At 51.9% G+C, this 19778-nt stretch overlaps 1 protein-coding gene across 3 annotated transcripts in view; it reads right to left on the bottom strand.

Moving 5' to 3' along the window:
• Positions 1-19778, bottom strand: part of chd7 (chromodomain helicase DNA binding protein 7) — a 70859-nt gene that overhangs the window by 18464 nt on the left and 32617 nt on the right. For 2 of the 3 annotated variants that reach the window (XM_086172655.1, XM_086172656.1), the window contains exons 5-23: positions 11615-11762; positions 10417-10539; positions 10220-10285; positions 9210-9265; positions 8837-8951; positions 8639-8722; positions 8385-8522; positions 6765-6886; positions 6034-6277; positions 4895-5071; positions 4658-4801; positions 4441-4539; positions 4187-4361; positions 3882-4098; positions 3582-3777; positions 3290-3457; positions 3016-3195; positions 2818-2928; positions 463-674 (exon numbers count right to left, since the gene is read on the bottom strand). In XM_086172655.1, the coding sequence (XP_086028781.1) occupies positions 463-674; positions 2818-2928; positions 3016-3195; positions 3290-3457; positions 3582-3777; positions 3882-4098; positions 4187-4361; positions 4441-4539; positions 4658-4801; positions 4895-5071; positions 6034-6277; positions 6765-6886; positions 8385-8522; positions 8639-8722; positions 8837-8951; positions 9210-9265; positions 10220-10285; positions 10417-10539; positions 11615-11762 (2775 nt within the window). The remainder of the gene's footprint in view (positions 1-462; positions 675-2817; positions 2929-3015; positions 3196-3289; positions 3458-3581; positions 3778-3881; positions 4099-4186; positions 4362-4440; positions 4540-4657; positions 4802-4894; positions 5072-6033; positions 6278-6764; positions 6887-8384; positions 8523-8638; positions 8723-8836; positions 8952-9209; positions 9266-10219; positions 10286-10416; positions 10540-11614; positions 11763-19778) is intronic. The other variant, XM_086172657.1, reaches the window with a different exon arrangement.

Here is a 19778-nt window from a genome sequence, read left to right as displayed (position 1 = left end):
TTCGTGCGCGTGAAATCGTTGATTAAATGATCGATTAAACACCGATAGGTGCTTTTATTTTGAAATCCCAGCTGCCATGAGAACGCCACAACATCCATTTAATGAATTATCAGACTAATATTGTATAACTCCTCCACTGTGACTCCCGATGCAAGGGTTATTGATCAGCCGACATTGATCGCAGGTCCAATTTAATCGAAAATCGTCCGATAATCGATATCGGATCATAACAAAACCCCGTGATTCTGTCGATCCCGACGGACGGCTGCTAGATCCACCAACTCAAGTCTTTCATTTACCAATTAATCCCCTCAAATCGATCAGCTGAAAGGGTTGACTTTTAAAAATAAAAGAATTGATGGACAACATGGAGACGCTCCGGGGAGTTCACGCACACGTGTGTTTTTTAAACGCCATCTTCTGGATTGTGGAGTGCAAATGTGGGGGTTTCTGGATACCGACCCGTAGACCAGCAGGTTCTTCTCCACGCGGAAGCACTCGGACCGGGGGTAGCCCTGCGCCTTGTCTTGCGGCCGCCGCGGCTTGGACGAGGGCTTGGTGGGCTCGTCCTCGTCGCTCTCCAGCTCCGAGAACTCCAGCATCTCCTCCTCCTTGACGCTGCTGTAGTGACGCGTCTGCTTCCTCACTCGCGGCGTGTCGATCACCAAGGTGTTCTGGATTACAGGTTGGGGGGGGGGGGGGGAGGAAAAAAAAAAAAGAAAAAGATAATCGGCTTATTTTTACTCGAGCACGGAGTTGTAAATCAGTTGTAAATCTGATTTGGGAAAAAAACTGAATCTAGCATCGGAAGCTAAATAAAAACGTCAAAGCTGCCGCGCAAGGCGCTAATAACCAACCAAAGAAGAAAATGAAAACACACGCACATCCGCTACCAGGTTAGGGATGGATGCCGGATCCAAAAAAGTCAACGGAGTTAACAAAAACTACACTCGGAGCACTTTCGGTGTTTAGCGTAGCTAAAAACCCACTGCCAACCGTCCAATCGTAGGGGAGGTCGGGATCCAAGTCGAACCTTCCCTTCATGGTCGTCCCTGCAAAGATCCGGAGCGTCGGCGTCCGTCCGTGCAGGTGGACGTCGCCGGGCTCTCCCTCCGCCGTTTCAATAACAGATGGCCCGAAAATCTCCGCCATGCAACGCACCTTCTGCTTTGCACAAGTGGGCTAATTGTAGAATTTCTGGTCGTCGGCGGCGGCGGCGACGAGCCCCCCCCCCCCGCCTACCCCCTCGCTTTAACGCGCGGCGTCTTCTGCACCAAATCTGATTAATTGGATATTTGGCCCCTTGTTTCGCTCCTGATGCTGAGAAAATTGCAGACCCAGCTCAGACATAAACCGGCATTAATTATGTTGTCTAATGAATTACATTTTTGTTCAATTAATTTAATTCTCTCCCCCCCACCCCCCATCACCCCAACCCTCCCCCTTACAATCACATCAATATGCGTGAACAGGGCAGTAGTTAGCTGCACAATTATCACAGAGTGCCGCAGTCATTTCCATTTTAACATCACACAATAAGAAATCCCAAGGGACGGGCTGGGGTTCGGGGGGGCCGGCGGCCCGAGCGGAGCCTAGATTCAACACACTCGTAGGGCTGGATTAAGTGTTCCAGTGGAGGGCTCTCCAAAAAAAAAAAAAAAAAAAAAAGGGGTGGGTGGGCAGAGACGAGCCGAATCAGAGGGGACGCGAGTACATAAACAACACCAAAAAAGGGGGGTTGAATTGAAAAAAATAATAAAAAATGAAGACGGTGAAGTGGAGGGTGTATATGCGCGGTTAGCCGAGCGTACGAGTGTGTGTACGACACCGGCGGCCCGAAGCTTGTGTTTCCTGCGCGAGCGCTACCCTAAGTGATATCTCTGTACCCTCCAGGCATCTGCGCTCTGTTAAGTGGAGCTAAGCAGCTTACTCTATCGTTCTCTCCCTCTCTCTCGCCCGCTCAAACACACTCGCGCACACACACCAGTGCGAGGAAACATGGGTAATTAAGGAAGAGAAGGAGATTCCCAACTGTCAATATTAATCTCTTATTCTCCCGCCGCTCGGCTCGCCTTTCCCGCGTCTCGTTTTTCGCCCGGCGGACGCAGACGCCCTTCCCTCCCCTCCCCTCCCCTCCCTCCGGCGCATCTTGGTACTTTTATATAAACACGTCCGGCGGTTTTGCAGGTGTGTGCGGACGCCGTTTGGATTGGCGTGTGTCACGTGGGCTGCTGAGCTGTGAAAAACCCTGCTGGCCGAAAGAAGTGACTGAGTTATTATTATTTAAAAAAAAAAAAAAAAGTCCCCTTCCCGGTTTCCCGACGGTAATCATGCGCCGCTCGGCTCCCGTCCCTCGGGCCCCGGACGACCGTCTGAGTCTGTCACCGAGCGCCTCGGAGCAGCCGGGCCGCCGCCGTCGCCCTCGACAACCTTCGACTCCGCGGCGTCAGCAGGTCTAGGTAGCAGATTGGCAGGATCTCAGCCAGCGCCAGCCATTCCGGTCCCCAATCAATCACGCCGCGCCGCCTGACCGGGAACGGCGAGGAGGCGTCGAGGCCCGCTCGCGCTGCACTCCCCGAGGCGCCGCCGGGGAAGAAGGGGAGACCGTCCTCGGCAGAGCTGATGTGTTTGTGTCAGATGTCAGCGCTGCTAGCGAGGAGAGAGGAACCTCTCAAGGGCGGGAGGGAGACATCCGCATTAGCGATTAGCTCCCTGAGGGCTAATATGGCTAACAGCGTCCTGCTAGCACTTCACTCCATCCACTTCCCGCTGTGGTTCAGGACGGTGTGTGTGTGTGTGTGTGTGTGTGTGTCTTACCCGTCCGTTGATGGCGTCCAGGTCCAGCTCGGCCTTCTTGGCCCATTTCTGCCAGAAGTCCGGGTCCTCCAGTGAAATGTCTGTTCTGTTGCCCGTGGCGACAAAGCTGGCCTGCAGACAGAAGAGCGCCGGGTGAGTCTGCGCCGCCGTTTCCCCTCCGAAGCACGTCCGTTTTGGCTTCTACGTCCTTCTAGCTACCTTGGCGAAGGTGGAGCCCTTGCCCTCGGACTCGATGGTGATGGTGTGGGTTCTCCTCTGCAGGATCTGGTCGATGTCCTCCTCGCAGAACTTGGAACCTTCGTCCTCTTCCTCCATCAGAGCGCCGTACGCGCCTTTCCTCAGGAGGTCCTCGATCTCCTTCTTAGACAACTGCTGAACCTGAATCGGGACAAAAACAAATGAAATCATAGTTCTACCCCAGGAGATGGTCGTGCGGAGAGGAAGCGGGTGTGGACTTGATGGGTCTCCTCACCCCGCTGTTGGCGTTCTCGCGCCCGCTCATGCTCTGCAGGACGGCCTTGTCAAGTCCCAGCTTCAAGCTGGCCTTGTCGAACATCTCCCGCTCGTAGCTGTTCCTGGTGATCAGACGGTAGATCTTCACCGCCTTGGACTGGCCGATGCGGTGACACCTCGCCTGGGCCTGCGGGAGGATCCAGGTGAGAAATCGCTGATTTCCACAAGTTCCACCATCCGTGCGCCGCTTGTCATTTTAAGGCTATTTTCTCCGGTTCTTGGGCTCCGAGGCGCCCCGGGAGGCCTCGTACCTGCAGGTCGTTCTGAGGGTTCCAGTCCGAGTCGAAGATGATGCAGGTGTCGGCCGCGGTCAGGTTGATGCCGAGGCCGCCCGCTCTCGTGCACAGCAGGAAGACAAAGCGGTCCGAGTCCGGTCTGGAGAAGCGATCTATGGCCGCCTGTCGCAGGTTGCCGCGGACTCGTCCGTCGATGCGCTCGTAGGGGTATCTGGCCACACACACGCACACGCACACGGGAAGCGTGAAAGTTATTTTTTTTTAGGTTTCCACCCGATACGAGTGACCGTTGGCTCTGTGGAAACACACTCTCACCGCTTCTGGATGAGGTAATCCTCCAGGATGTCCAGGCAGCGGACCATCTGACTGAACACCAGCACCCGGTGGCCTCCGGCCTTCAGTTTGGGAAGCAGCTTGTCGATGAGCACCAGCTTGCCGGCGGCCTGGATCATGGCCTGGAGGGCCATGTCGGGCATCTCGGCGCCGCCGCTGTGGGAGTCCCTGAACTCCTCGATGATCTTCTCTTCAGCTCCTGCATTATAAAAACACACTTAAGAGAGAAAATCCTCGGAGGAAAAAAAACGTCTTTTTCGTCGGACACGTGGAGCCGGTTTCATCACCATTTATGAGGTAGGGGTGGTTACAGCATTTCCTCAGCTCCATCATGGTGTTGAGGAGGTTGGGGACACTGGATCCTCCCCCGCCACCTCCTCCGGCACCTCCTTTGGACAAGAAGGAGAAGTTCTTCTCCAGAATGGCTCGATAGTATTTCTTCTGGATGTTGGTGAGCTCCACCTGCCGGGGACACGGTCGAAGCGGTCGGTTATTGGCTCCTCTCGGTGGCGGCGGCCGGCGGGTCTGAACGCAGCCCTACCTCGATGATGGTCTCCTCCTTGGGAGCGAGGTTCTTCTCCACATCCTCCTTCAGTCTCCTCAGCATCATGGGCTTCAGAATTCCCTGCAGCTTTTGAACCTGAGGCACAACGAGGGTGTAACACGTTGGAACGTGATCGCATGTGTGTGTGTGTGTGTGTGTGTGAGAGGACGCTGAATAGGACCGCAACCCCGTTGTGTTTCTGCGCATCATCTACCTGTTCTTCAGTCTTGAGGTCTCCAAACTCAGTCATGAACGTCTGCTCGGACGGGAACCTCTCCGGCTCCAGAAAGTGGAGCAGACTGAAAAGCTCCTCCACCGTGTTCTGGAGAGGAGTTCCCGTCAGCAGGACTTTGTGCTCCTGAGGAATGAAGAAAGAGGAGATGATTGAGATCTTCTAGCTGCGGGTGGGATCCGAACCGGCGGGGGGAAAGATCTCCACGCGGCCGCTCACCATGTCCATCATTTTGAGTCCTTCCAGTAGTTTACAGTTCCTGTTCTTCAAGCGGTGGGCCTCATCTATCACCACGCAGCGCCACGGCACGCTGCGGAGCTCCGGACAGTCCGCCAGAATCATCTCAAAGGTCGTTATCACAGCGTGGAATCGATATGCTCCCTTTATTATCTTACCCTGAGGGCGAGGAACCAGAGTGAGGAATGAAGGTCGACGAGGATAATTAAAGTATCTGTCACCGACCCCGAACCGAGGACTCATTCAGACTTTCGTTTCGAGCCGCTTCATAAATTTGTGAAGCCAAGCCTGGAAGAAGGGGCTTAAGATAAAGTTGCGGGGGGTTCGCGGTCAACTGACGTGCTAGCTTGCTAGCGGTCGCTATCAATGGAAACACTTCAACAAACTAGCGTAGCATCCTTTTTATTAGAGTCATTTCGTGTTGAGCGAACAAGCGGGAAACACGGCGCAGGAGCGAGGAGCTCCACGTGAGTGTGTGTGTGTGTGTGTGTGTGGCTCTTGGTTCGGGGAGAAAGAAAAAAAAAAAAAAAAAACACACAACATGGTTCTCCTTCACGGTGACCTTGAGGATTACCTCAGCCCGGATTAGGAACACACAGCCAAGCAAGGACGGCGCTACCAGAGCTTATTTTCCACACAGACTTGCGGTGGCCAGAAGGTCACACTAAGAGATGTTAGATGCATTGTAGAATAAGAGCTTACAGTGTGTGGATTACAGCCAGAAGATTTTAAAGAGCTTATGCAGCAGAGGAGCCGCGGCTGCGGCGGCATCTGATTTCGTAACTCGTCTTAGCCCGTTCTCCTTTTGCGGAGCTTCTCCGGCGAGACGTATCCAGATTCGGCTCACGGCGACCCCCTTTACTTCTTTTTTTTTTTTTTTTTTTTTTTTTTGGATTCAAGTTTCAGTCCAGGTGGAGCAGACGGGGAGAAGGCACGTGGCGAATTTAGGAGCCGGGAGTGAGCAGGTGTTTGAGCAGGTGTGAGCGTTGGGACTGAAAATGAAGCTAACTGCCCCGGAGCCCGGCTATATCGGGGCTTTGCAAAAAAAAAAAAAAAAAAAAAAATCTGGTGCATCCGGGAAGATCTGCTCACTTGGAAGGCCGACGGTTCTTTTTCTTTACCTGTGCGTCTCTGAAGTACATCTCGTAGGCCTGGATGGTCTTGCGGCTGGCCTGGCTGCCGTGGTAGACCACGGCGTTGAGCTCGGTCCAGGTCCTGAACTCCCTCTCCCAGTTGGGGATGGTGGAGAGCGGGGCGATGACCAGGAACGGCCCCTCGATGCCCTTCATGTAAATCTCGTAGAGGAATGTAATGGACTGGATGGTCTTTCCCAGACCCATCTCGTCTGCCAAAATACAGTTACGTCTGCGGGGGGGGAGAGGCGGCTCGGTGAGGGGGACGGACGACCCAAACGGTCAAAACGCCGTCAAAGTCATTTCCGCTTAAAAGCGCGTAACGTTGTCGGACAAACAGTTTCGGCATGACGGGATCTTTACAAGTGTAAAATATCGATTCGAAAAAAAAAAAAAAAAAAGTTTCGGCCCGTCGATCGATCGGCGTCGAATCGTCTCTTTGGGATTTTAATCCACAGCTTTAATTCGGTGCCGTTTCTACAGGGTTCTCAGAGGGAGGGGGGGAGAAAGTCAGCGCTCGAATGACAAACGCTAGCGGAGACGTCGTCCGAGCAGACGTTTCAATCACGCTCGGAGCCAGAGAGACGACACAACGGCGCCGCCGGGCACCTTAATGTCCACTTAAAGACTATTAAATGAGGTGCCATCACCGGCGGGGGAGGGAGGGGGAGGGGAGGACTCACACCGATGTTAGCGGAGCGACGTGGACGTTGACTTACGAGTTGTACCAGTTGAAGCTCAGCCAGTTGAGGCCTTCCAGCTGGTATTCCCTGAGTGCGTTGCTGTTCCTGTATTCCCTGGAGCCCTCCAGCTTCTTCCAGTCAGCTGCGGGGGGCCGATCCTGAACAAACAAATGAGAAAAGAAACAACGAGCGAGTCAAGGAAGCCGCCGAGGTTTTCGCCGGCCTTATTTTAGAGACAAAATGACGGGGTGAGCCGGCGAACGGCGGCGAGATCTTCTCAAATGTGCCATTTTCCGCGCGGCCCCGCTGTGATTTACTGTACGGCGGCTCAGAATAACCGGAGGTTGTTCCACATGTCTCCGTCAGGGAAATATTTTCAAGCACGACGAGTTTCACAGGAATCTCGTCGTGCACTAAATCTTTTTTTTTTTTTGTTGTTGTTGCAGAGAAACAAGGATTCGCCGCTGGGAACATCAGGGAGGGGAGGGGAAGGGAGGGGGGGGTTCGTCTTCTGCAAATAGTTTACCAGTTGTGGAAATATCCGCGTTAACGATCGCACGGAATTCCGCTAACCGACCGCCGGCGAGCTTGTTAACTTTTTATTGAATGAATTTGTGTGCGGTGAATTTCTGCAACCCCTCCCTCCCCCCCCCCCCCCCCCCCCCCCCCCCCCCGTCCAGAGCCACAGGGATGATCCGAACGGACCCGTCACAGCCGCCGCGCGCCGCAGCCAACGGCTAAAAATACCATCGCTGCATGAAGCGGCGCTGCTAAAAACGGTTCTGTAGGAGAGGCGGTAGTTAAACCGACGAGACGGAAGAGAAAGAGAGAGAGAGGGAGGGTGGGAGAGGAGTGATGGAAAAGACCACATCCAGTCAGCTGCTTCTGTTCACCATTAAACACACTGTTCGTGGTTTGGACGGGCCGCAAGAGCAGGGCGTGTATTTGTGTGTGTGTGTGTGTGTAAGACCACAAGAACGTGGCCCCGTGGAGAGCCGTTAAGGGGGCTGTAAATCTGGGAGGAGGAAGGAGTAGGCAGTAGGCCAACACACACACACACACACACACACACAGGCCTACTGGAATCATTCAACATGTCTGCAGCGTCCACAGACGGGGGCTTTGCCAACGCAGAACATTCACAGTAGATTTGAGGGGCGGCGCTTAAGGTGTGTGTGTGTGTGAGTGTGTGTGTGTTCCCCCAATATACCTCATCGGCGATTATGGGAACGATCAGTCACGGTGTTGGCTGAGTTACGGTAAAATACACAATGAGCTCCCGAGCGGCCTCCGTTAGCGGCGCTTTAGCCTTGAGACTATTGTTTTAACATCCCGACCGGACGAACACGCCGGCCTCGGCGCGCCGCAGACGGGTGGTAATGTCATCTACATCGACGGCCTCGTATTTCATTCGGAACCCCCTCCTATCGATTGGCTCTTGCCGGACCGGCTCGGCGGCGAGACGAAACGTCCGGCGTTCGGGCCGCTCGCCGCGTCCGGTTGGATTTAGAAGGAAAACACAGAGTGACGGACGCCCTCGGGTTTCCACGACAACTAGCGTTCCCCGAGCGGCTCCTAGCACGAGAGTCGATAAGGACTGGCCCCTGGAGGAGACGCTAACGTGTCGACGGCGTGTGTGTGTAAACACACACTCACCACTCGGTTAGTGTTGGCTGTGCGTGCTGCGATGCGCTCGTATTCCTCGATCTTGGATTGGTCGATGTCGGCCTTCAGCTCCCAGGTGGAGTCTTCGTAAGGCAGACTGCACCACTTCACCAGGTATAAGGTCACCGTCTGCAAACACACACACACACACAGTGTGTGAAAAGGTGTGGTTGGTTCCTGTGTGTTTATTCTGAGGCTCGGGAGGAAAAAAATAAATAAATTTGAGGATGATTAATTCAAAGCACCTCGCCGTTTTCATCTGTGCTCTCTGAAATGTCCAGGACTCGGTCCACCTCCACGTAGTCCGGGTTAAAAGGCTCGTCGTCCATCTGAGAAGAACAGGACGTCCAAAAACAGATTTTTAACAGCTGACCACCGATTATTATGTACGGACGCCGAGTGTGTGTGTGTGTGTGTGTGTGTTCTATCGTGTCCTATCTCACCTCGGTTATAAAGTTGTTGAGCTGCTGCTTGGCCTTGAACCGCTTGACCTTCTGGTGTATCCGCTTGTCTTTCTCCAGCTCCTCCAGGTCGGCCCACCGGCAGTGGAGGTAGGAACTGACGGGAGGGCGACACGACGAGAGACAAAACTTGACGCGTGACGAAAGAAGCGGATCCGCGGCAAGATCGATGCGTAACCTTATAGAAAAAAGGAACCCGGGGCCGGGGGGGGAATAAAACCGCCGGGGCTCGATAGCTTTTCACACTAATGGACTCCAATGTGCGTTGGGAACGGGCCTCAAAGAGGAAACCATGCTGTGAAAGACAAGCACTGGGCGAGGGGGGAAAAAAAAAAAAAAATAGCACATCACTCACAATCCCTTGAACTTCACATAGAACTCCTCCACCTCCACTTCGGCGCCCGAGTCCAGCTGGAAAAAGAAAAGGGAGGGGGATCAATGTAAATATATAACTAAAACGGTCAAAGAGCAGAAGCGGCGTGTCACCGTCGCCGCCGAACATTTGGGTCGAAGTGATTTTTTTTTTTTCCTTTTTTTTGGGGGGGCGATTGAATTCCGGGGCGACAAGACGCCCCGCTCTACAACCTTCCCTTCGCCCGTGTTACGTTAAGTGTCGCGGCTACCCGGCGCTCGCGCAGAAAAGACCCAATTTGAAGCTATAAAAGATGTGAAGAGGAGAGGTGAGCAAATTGGAACGCAGCGGGTTTGTGAGTTTCCATTCATACAGTGTGTGTGTGTGTGTGTGAGAAAGAGGAAACATAGTGGCTCTTTCAAGTGTAGCCTTCTACTTCCATTCAGCATCGCACACACACACACACACACACACACACACACACACATGCACGCACGCGCACATCCTCCGCCATGCTACTACTACTGTAATGCCATGAATCATCAATCACACTCGCGCACACAGCCCGAGGACAAGCTAGCTTGGCGTCTGGCGTAGCTAGCGTTGTGGTTTTGGCTGTGTGCCAAGCCTGGGGTCAAGTCTGAATAGAGCTGTGTGTGTGTGTGTGTATGTTAGTGTGTGTGTGTGTGTGCGCGCGCGCAGACAGCTGGCTAGCACAGGAAAGTTGGCTGCTGAATATAAGTGCATGCATGTGTTGGCTAAGAGATGAGCTTTCTTTAGAACAAGATGTCTAAAACAAAGTCTGGCGTGCGCACGCACACACACGCACACACACACACACACACGCAGAAATATAAGAAGTCCTGTCTCCACTTAAAAGTAGATCCACACTAGCTGATGCGGTGTGTGTGTTTAATCTGTTTAGACCAGCTGCGGGGCGGCTAATCAGATGACGTAAACCATGACTCGGGCCAGTGTGTGTGTGTGTGTGTGTGTGTGTGTGTGTGTCTCACCTGTTTCTTAGCCGTGCGCACACCCATGATCTTCTCCACCACGGGCCCCTCAGCCTCGGCCACGTCCTGGAAACACAAACGTCAGAGCTTCTTGAAGGCGTCGCCAGGACGAAGGCAGGTGTTTGAAACAATGCGAACGCTTAAAAACACGAAAATCCGCAGCAACTTTGCGGTTCGCTCGTGCGTCCGAGGCGTACCTGCTGCTGCGACGGGGACTTGGGCGTGGGCGAGTCGTCTCCGCTGTCGTCGTCGTCGGAGATCCTGAACTCCAGATCCTCCGTGTACCTCTTCCTCTTCACCTGACGGCTGGAGCGCCGCTTCTGTCGGATCGGAAACGTCTGTCACGACTCGGGCGGCTCCTCCGATCCATGCTAGGCTAGGCTAAAAAGAGCTAACAAGGAGCCGCGTGGATAGAAACTGGTCGTCGCAGACCGAGGGGGAGAAACGCCAAAGGCGTCCAAGGCCGTCATTCAACCGGGCCGTCCACCGAGCAGACCCGGATTTAATCATTCATTACTCCCTTCCATATGCTACGCCGTGTTAGCCATATTTACTTTGATGAAAACATCCGCCAATTTGTTGCCAAATAATAAGGACAGGGAGGAAATGTCGGGGCGGACCGGAGGAGGCCCCTGCCGCCGCTGAGGCGTCGCTCCGCCGCCGCCGCTCCAACACGAGCCGCAGCTAATAGCCAGATGCTATGCGATTCACATGCCTGGGGTAATTACATTAGCACATACAAATAGTGTGTTTGAGGTGGAACACTGCAGAGCTGCATGTTCTACCAAACAACACCCAGACCGGGGTGTGCTGAGCACTGTGTGTGTGTGTGTGTGTGTTGCAGCACCCAGCAGCATTTGTGACATCGATATCTCCCCGTATCTGCTCCATTGCAGATAATTACACCGAAATACTCGACGCGTTTAAAACGGAGCCGGCGCGATGGAGGGTAATTCAATCCCACGGCCATTTAAATGTTAATTTATGGGGAGTTTCTTGATGATTGGAGTTAATTCCTTGCCGTTTAAGTCACCACGGTTATCAAAGAGATGTCTTTAAAAAAAAAAAAACCTGTTTCTCCAGACAATGGTCCATCATGAAGCCGCTCCTCTTTCATTCCTATCAAACGCAGTATTTGTACTGTGCACACATGTAAAAAGCGTCAGGCACAGAGTGTATTGAGGGCATGGAGAGTTGCTGATGCGGCGTCATGTGGACTTGGCATCGCGGCCCGACTGCTTGGTCTGTCAACAAGGCCGGTTTACAACACAAACACTCGACGGCCGAACCCCCTCCAACCCTTCCCTGGACGTTTTGGGCCGTTCTGGGGTTCCTCCTCCTCCTCCTGAGACGTTCACGTGCAGGAAACTCGCCGTTCCCTCCCCCCTCGCGTACCTGCACGCCGTCGTCGTCTTCGTCCTCGGGAGCAGGTGAGGCGGGCTGAGACTTCGCCTCCACGTCGTCGCTGACGGACGACTGCCTCTTCCTCTTGGAATCCTTCTTAGCAGCGTTCGCTCCGCCCTCGGATTCCGTCTTCTTACTGCTGCGAGAAGAGAAGAAAAAAGAAACAAACAAAAACTTCATCTTCTCTTCAGGAAAAGTAAACAAGAAAGATTGTTGTTTAACCTTTTTTTTTTTTGCAGTTTCAAAACCACCGACTACAAAGCCAGCGCGCGCGTGTGTGTGTGTGTGTGTGTGTCCGCCTGTCCCAGGGCGGTCGCCATGTTTGATTTACCCATTTAGAAATCATTAGTGTGCCTCGGGCTCTGGAACACAGGGGGTTAATATGATGAAAGGCTGCGAGGGGGCGGGGGGAAGATGGAGAGATACAGGCTTGGAGAGGAAGAGCGAGAGGGGGAGGAAGGGTGGGAAGGAGGGGACGGAGGGGAGGGATGGAGGGATGGAGGAGGGATGGTGGTGGTGGGGAGGAGGTTGAGAGGCCCCCACGCTTCCTCTAATCTCTGGCATGGAAAGAAAGCGGAGCTGGCTCCATGAGTGAGCGAGTGTGTGTGTGTGTGTGTGTGTGTGCGTGCACGCTGACACGGCACGGAGGAAGTGGAGAGGACTACGGCTGCTTTGGCTCTTTTACACCGACGGCGTCTCCAGGCGCTCGGTTACCCCGCTTTCGTCGCCCCGGCTTAAGTAAAACCAGGCGTTTTAGGGGATGTTTACGAGAAGCGTCTGCGAGTCGAGGCGTCGCCGTGCGCGCCGGCGGCCCGTCGCCGCCGCCACACGGGACGAGTGACACGGAAAAACATCCTATCGACGCGCGTCAGGATATTTGCAGAGGCAAATCGCGTGTCGTTCACGGCAGGCGATGGAAAATTTTAGATTAATTTCCTGAGCATTACAAAAAAACAAAAAAAAAAAGGGCCGGCGTTCAAGGAATTTTACTGTTTCAGGTAAATTCAGTTCTCTTCATTTCTAATATTTTTTCCCAAATATTCCCCTGTAATTCCCCACATGCGAAAATCGGGGGAGAATTTCTCGCTAATTTGTTAGCGGCTAACGATCCACACGTAGCTTCTCGTTTAAATCGCGAACAAGGAGCTTAAAAACGCAAACTTTACAGATTTGCGATCCCTTCCCGGTGCTCATGGCGGCGATAACCCGTCGTACCCCGAGGCTGTAACCGGACTGCCGACGTGCGACCCAGCCACTTCGCCCCGCCATGAATCACTGATAAAATCTTAAGTAATTCGCAGATGCATATTAATATAAAATAACTCGCATTATGATTTATTATAGATAAGCCGACCCAGAAGTACACTGTAATTATAATGAGCCCCATCATTAGCAGCCGTAACATTAAATATGTACGCATTTATGCATCGATAACTATGATCCGGCGCAAGTCCGGTCTGGGTTTGCTGGATTCCATGTTTATTTTGACGCGGCGGCGATACGTTTAAGAAGAAAAGTAGCCAACTCCCGCCAAAGCCGCCGCTACGGAGGCGAACTTTGAATATCATGTTTACTGATGAGCGCCGGATGAAAAGGCCGATGGGAGACGACTAAAGCTCCGCTCGAGGACAATGTCGGGAAAAACTGTGGCCGTCCCGACGAGTTTCATGTCCAGTCTCCAAAACTGGACACGAGAAAGAAAAAGAAGAAAGGGGGGGTGGGGTGGGGGTGGGGGGGGTCGGCCTGTGGTCGACCCCTTGTGGAGTCCCTTTTCCACAGCAGGAAATTAAGAAAACCAAACACAACACAGAACCATTGTCACCGCAACGCCGCATTCTTTCCATTGTCCTGCGGCTCCTCCGCCGGCTTTGGGGCGGAGCTCGCGCAAACTTCAGTTTGGCTCGGCAGCGGAGGTGGGAAACAGCATGGAGTATTTGTGTCCTGTGGCCACATAGGGGGAAAGTAAACACCAAACAGGAACCCTGAAGGGGTCTGTTAAACCAGTGCCTCCAAAAAAAGGAGAAGGCGGCGTGCAGAGCTCCATCCAGCGACAACAAAGTTGTGTCGGGAATTCTGTATTGATCAACAGGGCAGTCCGAACTAAAACTGCATGAATATAGAGAGAATGGGCTAGCAGCTAGTAGCTAACGCAAACAAGCAGTGAGCACAGATGTTGGGCAGCTAATCGACGCTGAATGATCAATAACCTAACTCGTGAGGAGAGGGAACCGGAACTGCATGAATACAAAGAAAAGGGGCTAGCTGCTAAAAGCTAACTAAAAAAGCAGTGATCCCAGCTGTTGGGGAGCTAATCTTTGCTAACTGGTCAATAAACCAGACTTAAGAGATCAGGGGAACCAGAACTGCATTTAAACAAAGAAAACGGGCTAGCTGCTTACAGCTAACTGGCAAAGCAGTGATCCCAGCGGTTGGGCGGCTAATCTACGCTAACTGGTCAATAAACTGGACTTGAGATGCATCTCAGTGGTGAAAGGAACTAGAACTATATGAATACAAAAAGAAGGGCTTGCTGCTAACTTGAACCAACCATAGCTTCCACCTTTTTTGCGGCTAGTCTACACAACCTGGACAATAAACTGGACTTGTGAGAGGAGAGGGGAACCAGAACAGCGTTACAGCAAAGAAAAAGGGGCTAGCTGCTAACAGCTAATTAACAAAGCAGTGATCCCAGCTGTTGGGTAGCTAATCTATGCTACCCGGTCAATAAACCAGACCTGCGAGATGAGAGGGGAACCAAAACTGCATGAATCCAAAGAAGGAAGGCTAGCTGCTAACAGCTAACTGACAAAGCGGTGATCCCAGCTGCAGTGAGAGGAACTGGGTCGACTTGAATACAAAGAGACTAGGCTAGCTGCTAACTGCTAACTTGAACAAAGCACTGCTCCCAGCTGTTGGTCAGCTAATCTATACGAACCGGCCAATAAATTGGACTTGTGAGAGGAGAGGGGAACCAGCACTGTATGAATACAATGAAAAGGGGCTAGCAGCTAACAGCTAATTAACAAAGCAGTGATCCCAGCTGTTGGTAACTAATCTGCGTTTTGGTCAATAAACTGGACTTTTAAGAGGCGTCACGGGGTCGGGGCCGGGTTTGTTTACACCGACAAATCCTCCCGCTGTGGCACCAAGCTAGCTTCCAATATCAAACGTGAGTTTTCCCTTTACACGCCAACCTCAATATTAGCTTGAAACCTCGCGTACCAGCAGGGGGTGGCATCCCTTATCTAGGCTCATTAAGATTCAAAATAAAGCTGCGAAGCGACGGACGAAAACATCCGCGTTGCTACTAAACATACGGCTGCAGAGCCAAACGGAGGTAAAAGCACGGAGGTAAGGAGATGCTTGAAGAACGGGATGTCGGGGGATATTTTTCACGCCCGTAAAGATCTTATTTGGATTAATGTATTCTGGGCCTCCCGAGGCCCCGTGGCTTCCAACCGGAGCGTCGCCCAGGTAATACAATAACATCCAGGTAATGTAATAAGAAACGTCGGGCCGGCCGGTCAGGACAGGAGGAGCATCGCGTCCTGGAGAACAACCCAACAACAGTTGTGTGTGTGTGTGTGTTGTCGTCGTCGTAGGCTGCATCGGTCTCATCTCCCATCCTGCCCTCTGCATTACAGTATGCATGTAGCTTGGTTTCTCTCTCTCTTTGTCGCTCGGCGCCTCCATCTCTCCCGCCGTCCCTCCTGCTCGCTCGCTCCCTCTTGCTCCCTCTCTGTCCCTGGGGCCCTTCTCCTTTCATCCTCACGCCAAGAGCAATCACCATCTCCGTGGTAACGGCTGGTCATGTGACCTGCACCTGTTCCTCTGGCTGGTCGCCACACGCTGGAGCCATCTGGCCGCGCACACACACACACACACACACACACACACACACACACACACACACTTGGCTGCCTCTCTTCCTCCTCACTTCTTCATGGCCTCGCTTCTCCTCTCCGTCTTTCCATCATGGCTCCGTCTCCGCCGCACCTTCTCCTCTCTGCAAACCGCGGCTACTCTCGTTTCGCTTAATCCTTCTGGTACTTTACGGGGGGAGGGGGTGGGGATGTATAAAAAAAAAAAAAAAAAAAAAAAAAAAAAATTGGAAACGGCGGTCGACAGATTTTTCAGGCGCCGTAACTTGAAGTGTTTGAATACTAATCAGAGGCTTCTTCATCTTCCCCCTACACTCGTGTGGCTTTTTCAAGCAACTGGCGAGTTTCCACGTGAAACGGTCAGCCAGGTGCGTTGCCGCGTTTGGCGGTCCAAGCTTTTGTTCAGGTGTGGAAGCGCCGTGGTTTTCGGCAAAGTTTGCAACCCCCTGCTCCCCCGGCCTCCGCGGTGCAGAGATACCCCGGACGCCGCCTGCCGATCGTCTCCTGCTTCGGGGTCGGTGAAAATAACAAAAAATATTTTTAAATAAATAAAATCAGGGGAGTTTTTTTTTTTTGAAAGAATCCCAACACCTGGTCTTCTGCCGATCCGGCCGGAGCAAAAACAAGCTTTTTGTTTTTCCCTCCGCGGGGATCTTTTTCAGATTCACGTCACGTCGGGGTCGGTTTTCACGACCCCAAACATTTCAGTACAATCAAATCTGTCCGGGGCGGCGTCGACGTGCTAACAAAAAACCGCTAGCGCTGCAATCAAGCAGTGAATCCGGACGCCTACGGCAACTCAAACAGCCGCGCTCGGACGTTTCGATTTAATAATTGTGTCATTTCGTAGGTTTTGATTGAAATATAAAGATCGAATGACACCAGGCTTGCAATTCCACAAGTGGCCACTAGGGGGATTAATTGCGATGCTAGCTCCGACTCCAGACCTGACGTGAAGACGACCAGCGCCTCGTCTTCATCGTTTCACCAGGAGATGAACGAGTGAATCGCAGGAGAGTCCAGGTGGAAACATGAGCTCATCCTCCCGCCTCCTCAATGCCTCCCATTCACCCCCGTCCGCTCGTGGCCTTCCACCCTGGCATTCACACACACACAGGCCAGCTGTGGGGCTCTACGTGTGTGTGTGTGTGTGTGTGTGTGTGTGTGTTTGAAGCATTCCTTTGAGATCAGAGAAGGCGGGCTCAAAGGACAGACAGGAAGCAGAGATGCGGAGATGTCAAGGCTGGATTGGAGAGGGGAGACAAATAAAAGGGGGGTGGCAAGGGACACCTGCTGCCATGATGAGTCATACTACTGAACTCACACACACACACACACACACACACACACACACACACACACACACACACACACACACACACACACACACACACACACACACACACACACACACGATTTTTGTGTGCATGCGTCGGCAAGTGTCGATAGGTGCCAGGATGCGCGCCTGACTTCTTTGTATGGACTGCAAACAAAATCAGCACACACACACACACACACACACACACACACACACACACACACAAGGGTGTGGCAGCTGAGAGCCAGGGTTATTTATAGATGTACTTCCTGAGAGAGAGGTAGACAAGGGAGAGGGGGTGAGCGATGGCGAGAGAAAGCAAGGTCAAAGGAGAGAAGTGAGCTGACTGGGCAAGTAAACCACCTGATTCTTCCGCCTCGGCCGTGAAAACACACACACACACACACACACAAATATACGCACGCGTGCATGCCCGCGCGCGCACGCCGGGATAACTGCCATCGCAAATAAAGATTAGCATTTAATGTCCGTTTATCTGTTACAAAACAGGCTGACCGGCACAGGACTATTCCTGCCATCAAAGCTGAGACAAATTTAAACTGTCTGAAGTCACACTGTCCTCTTTCATAGCGACACACACACACACACACACACACACACCTGAGAATCAACTTCAGCGACAGGAAAAATGAAAGGCTGTTCCATTTCTTTTGTATTTCCTCCCCCGCCTCCATTGAATAGCAGCTGTTCGACAGAGCCGGGGATTTTCCTCGGCAGAGGGGATCCAGTCCGCCGGCGCCTGACCTTCATCATCGCTGACGGGGTGGACGACGGCTTTGCGCACGTGTTAGTTGAGCGAGAACCTGAAGAATTTGAGGCCCGATGGAAATTTAATAAAAAAAAAAAAAAAAAGGTTGCGCTGATGGAAACAGCAGCGAGAGTAAAAAAAATGGAGATCCCGCGGCGAACGCTGATCCCGAGCCAGAGCGAAAGAAAAGGCAAATATTTGGCGGTTGTGTTTTTTTTTCCCCCCATCCACATCTGCGTCAGGTGTGACCCACTCATCGGAGATTTCGTCGGATTATTACCGATCGGGCAATGATCGTCTTTTCCTTCTAGTTGTTCCATCAGGTTACGGCCACAGCCGGTCATCTAAAGACGTCAACGTTAAAAAACGCCTTCTGCAGAATTCCGTATGTTTGTGAATTCGTAGCTAAAGGCAGTAATCTGAGTAGCGCGGCTGTACTTATTAGCTCGCTCCTCGTCGTACAATCATCACCGGCGCCATGTTTTTGTGATCATGGGCTTGGAAGTCAGCTCTGCACTGCCCTCTAGTGGACGCGTCGCTTTAACCCGACGATTAACTTCCGATAATCTCCCGCTCGGTCTTCGTCCGTCGACGTACGAAGCCACGTTTGAGACTCGAGCACGGAGGCCCCGCTCAAGAATAAAGCAAAAAATAGATAAAGTGTCATTGAAATAATGATGAAAAATAATGAAAAAAAATAAGGATATATGGAGAGCTTAGGCCTTTTTCAAGAAACATACAGCTCAAAAAAATAAAAGGGCAAACTTAACACATCCAAGTCAATCTCACTTTTGTGAAATCGAAGCGTCCGCCGATGAAGCAACACGGATTTATTTTAACTTGTTTTAAAGACATGACATCAACGTCGAATCAGCCCTTAATATGTTTTTACACTTCCTTTTGGAGTCCAGACCTCCATGGGTGCATACATTTGACCATTTTTTGTGCCATTTTGTTGTCAGCACATTCAACTATGTAAAGATCAAGTATTTAAAAGGAATATTTCATTCATTCAGATGTCGGATGTGTTATTTTAGTGTTCCCTTTATTTTTTTGGGCATGGGGCTCAGTCGGCAGAGGGGGCCAACCGGCGGTTCGATTCCCGGCCACAAAAATCTGCACGTCCTGAAATCGAGACACTGGATCCCCATTTAGTGAATGCTACCTAGCATAAAGTGCTATATACGTGGAGAAAAAAAAAAAAAAAAAAAAAAAATCAGAAGAACGAAAGAAAAATTTCACGAATTCAGGACTGATCAACCTTGGAGGAAAAATAAAAATAATACTAAAAAATAAAAATAAAAAAATGACAGCAGAATTACAGTTTAAAAACATTTTTAAAATTCTTAATTTATGTATTGAGGTCAGATTAGCGATGCCGCCAGTATAGCAAGTATCGCCCAGCCCTGATCCCCGCTGAGGGAATTTCTTTTTCTTTTTTTTTTTTTTCCCCTCCTCCTCCTCCTCTTCTTCTTTCTACGTCACGAGCCCCTCCCCGCGGGGGAAGGGGTGGATGCAATTAGAGCAGGACGGCGAGCAGTAAAGGGTTAAAAAAAAAAAAAAAAAAACCAAGCCAGCGGTGCGTCCTGGTCACACCGGTCTCGGCGAGGGTTTCACTCTGGGCTCCGGCGGCTTATTTGTTCAGTCACACATGCAAATAAACTGGGAAGGAGGGAAAAAGGAAAGAGAAGGAAAAAAAAAATAAAAAAAGATGGCAGCTCAGTAACTCAGGGCCCACATGAAAAAACAGTTTGGGGGGGCTCATTCCTCCGCCTGCTTAAATCCTCAAAAATGCGACGAGGCCCGCGCCGGTGATCCTTGAAGGGGGATTTTCTCTCCGGCAATGTGTTACGTTAATACTTTTTTTTTTTTTTTTTTAAATAAGTGGTGAAGGACGCGGGAGGAGGGGGTTGAAGGTGCGCCGGCGATCTCTAATGGCGGATAACTTTGAGGCGCGAGGTGGCGAGACGCTGCGAGGTCAGCCACGGCGGCGTGACTAACGCTTGGTGACTGACAGAGGAACCGCCGGCGTCCCTGCACACCTCGCCTTCTGACACAGACGTTCAAAAGGCGCCGTTTCACGGTGATGCAAAAAAAAAAAAAAAAAACACGAGGGGAAAGGAGGAGGAGGAGGAGAGGGGGGGGAAAGGGAGAAAAAAAAAAAAAAACACCTCGCGCCGCTCGGCT

Source organism: Fistularia commersonii, chromosome 25, assembly GCF_037954325.1.
Source record: "Fistularia commersonii isolate RoL2024-O1a breed Wild chromosome 25, RoL_Fcom_v1.0, whole genome shotgun sequence".
NCBI classification, from domain to species: Eukaryota; Metazoa; Chordata; class Actinopteri; order Syngnathiformes; family Fistulariidae; genus Fistularia; species Fistularia commersonii.
This window is presented reverse-complemented; position numbering and strand designations above follow the sequence as displayed.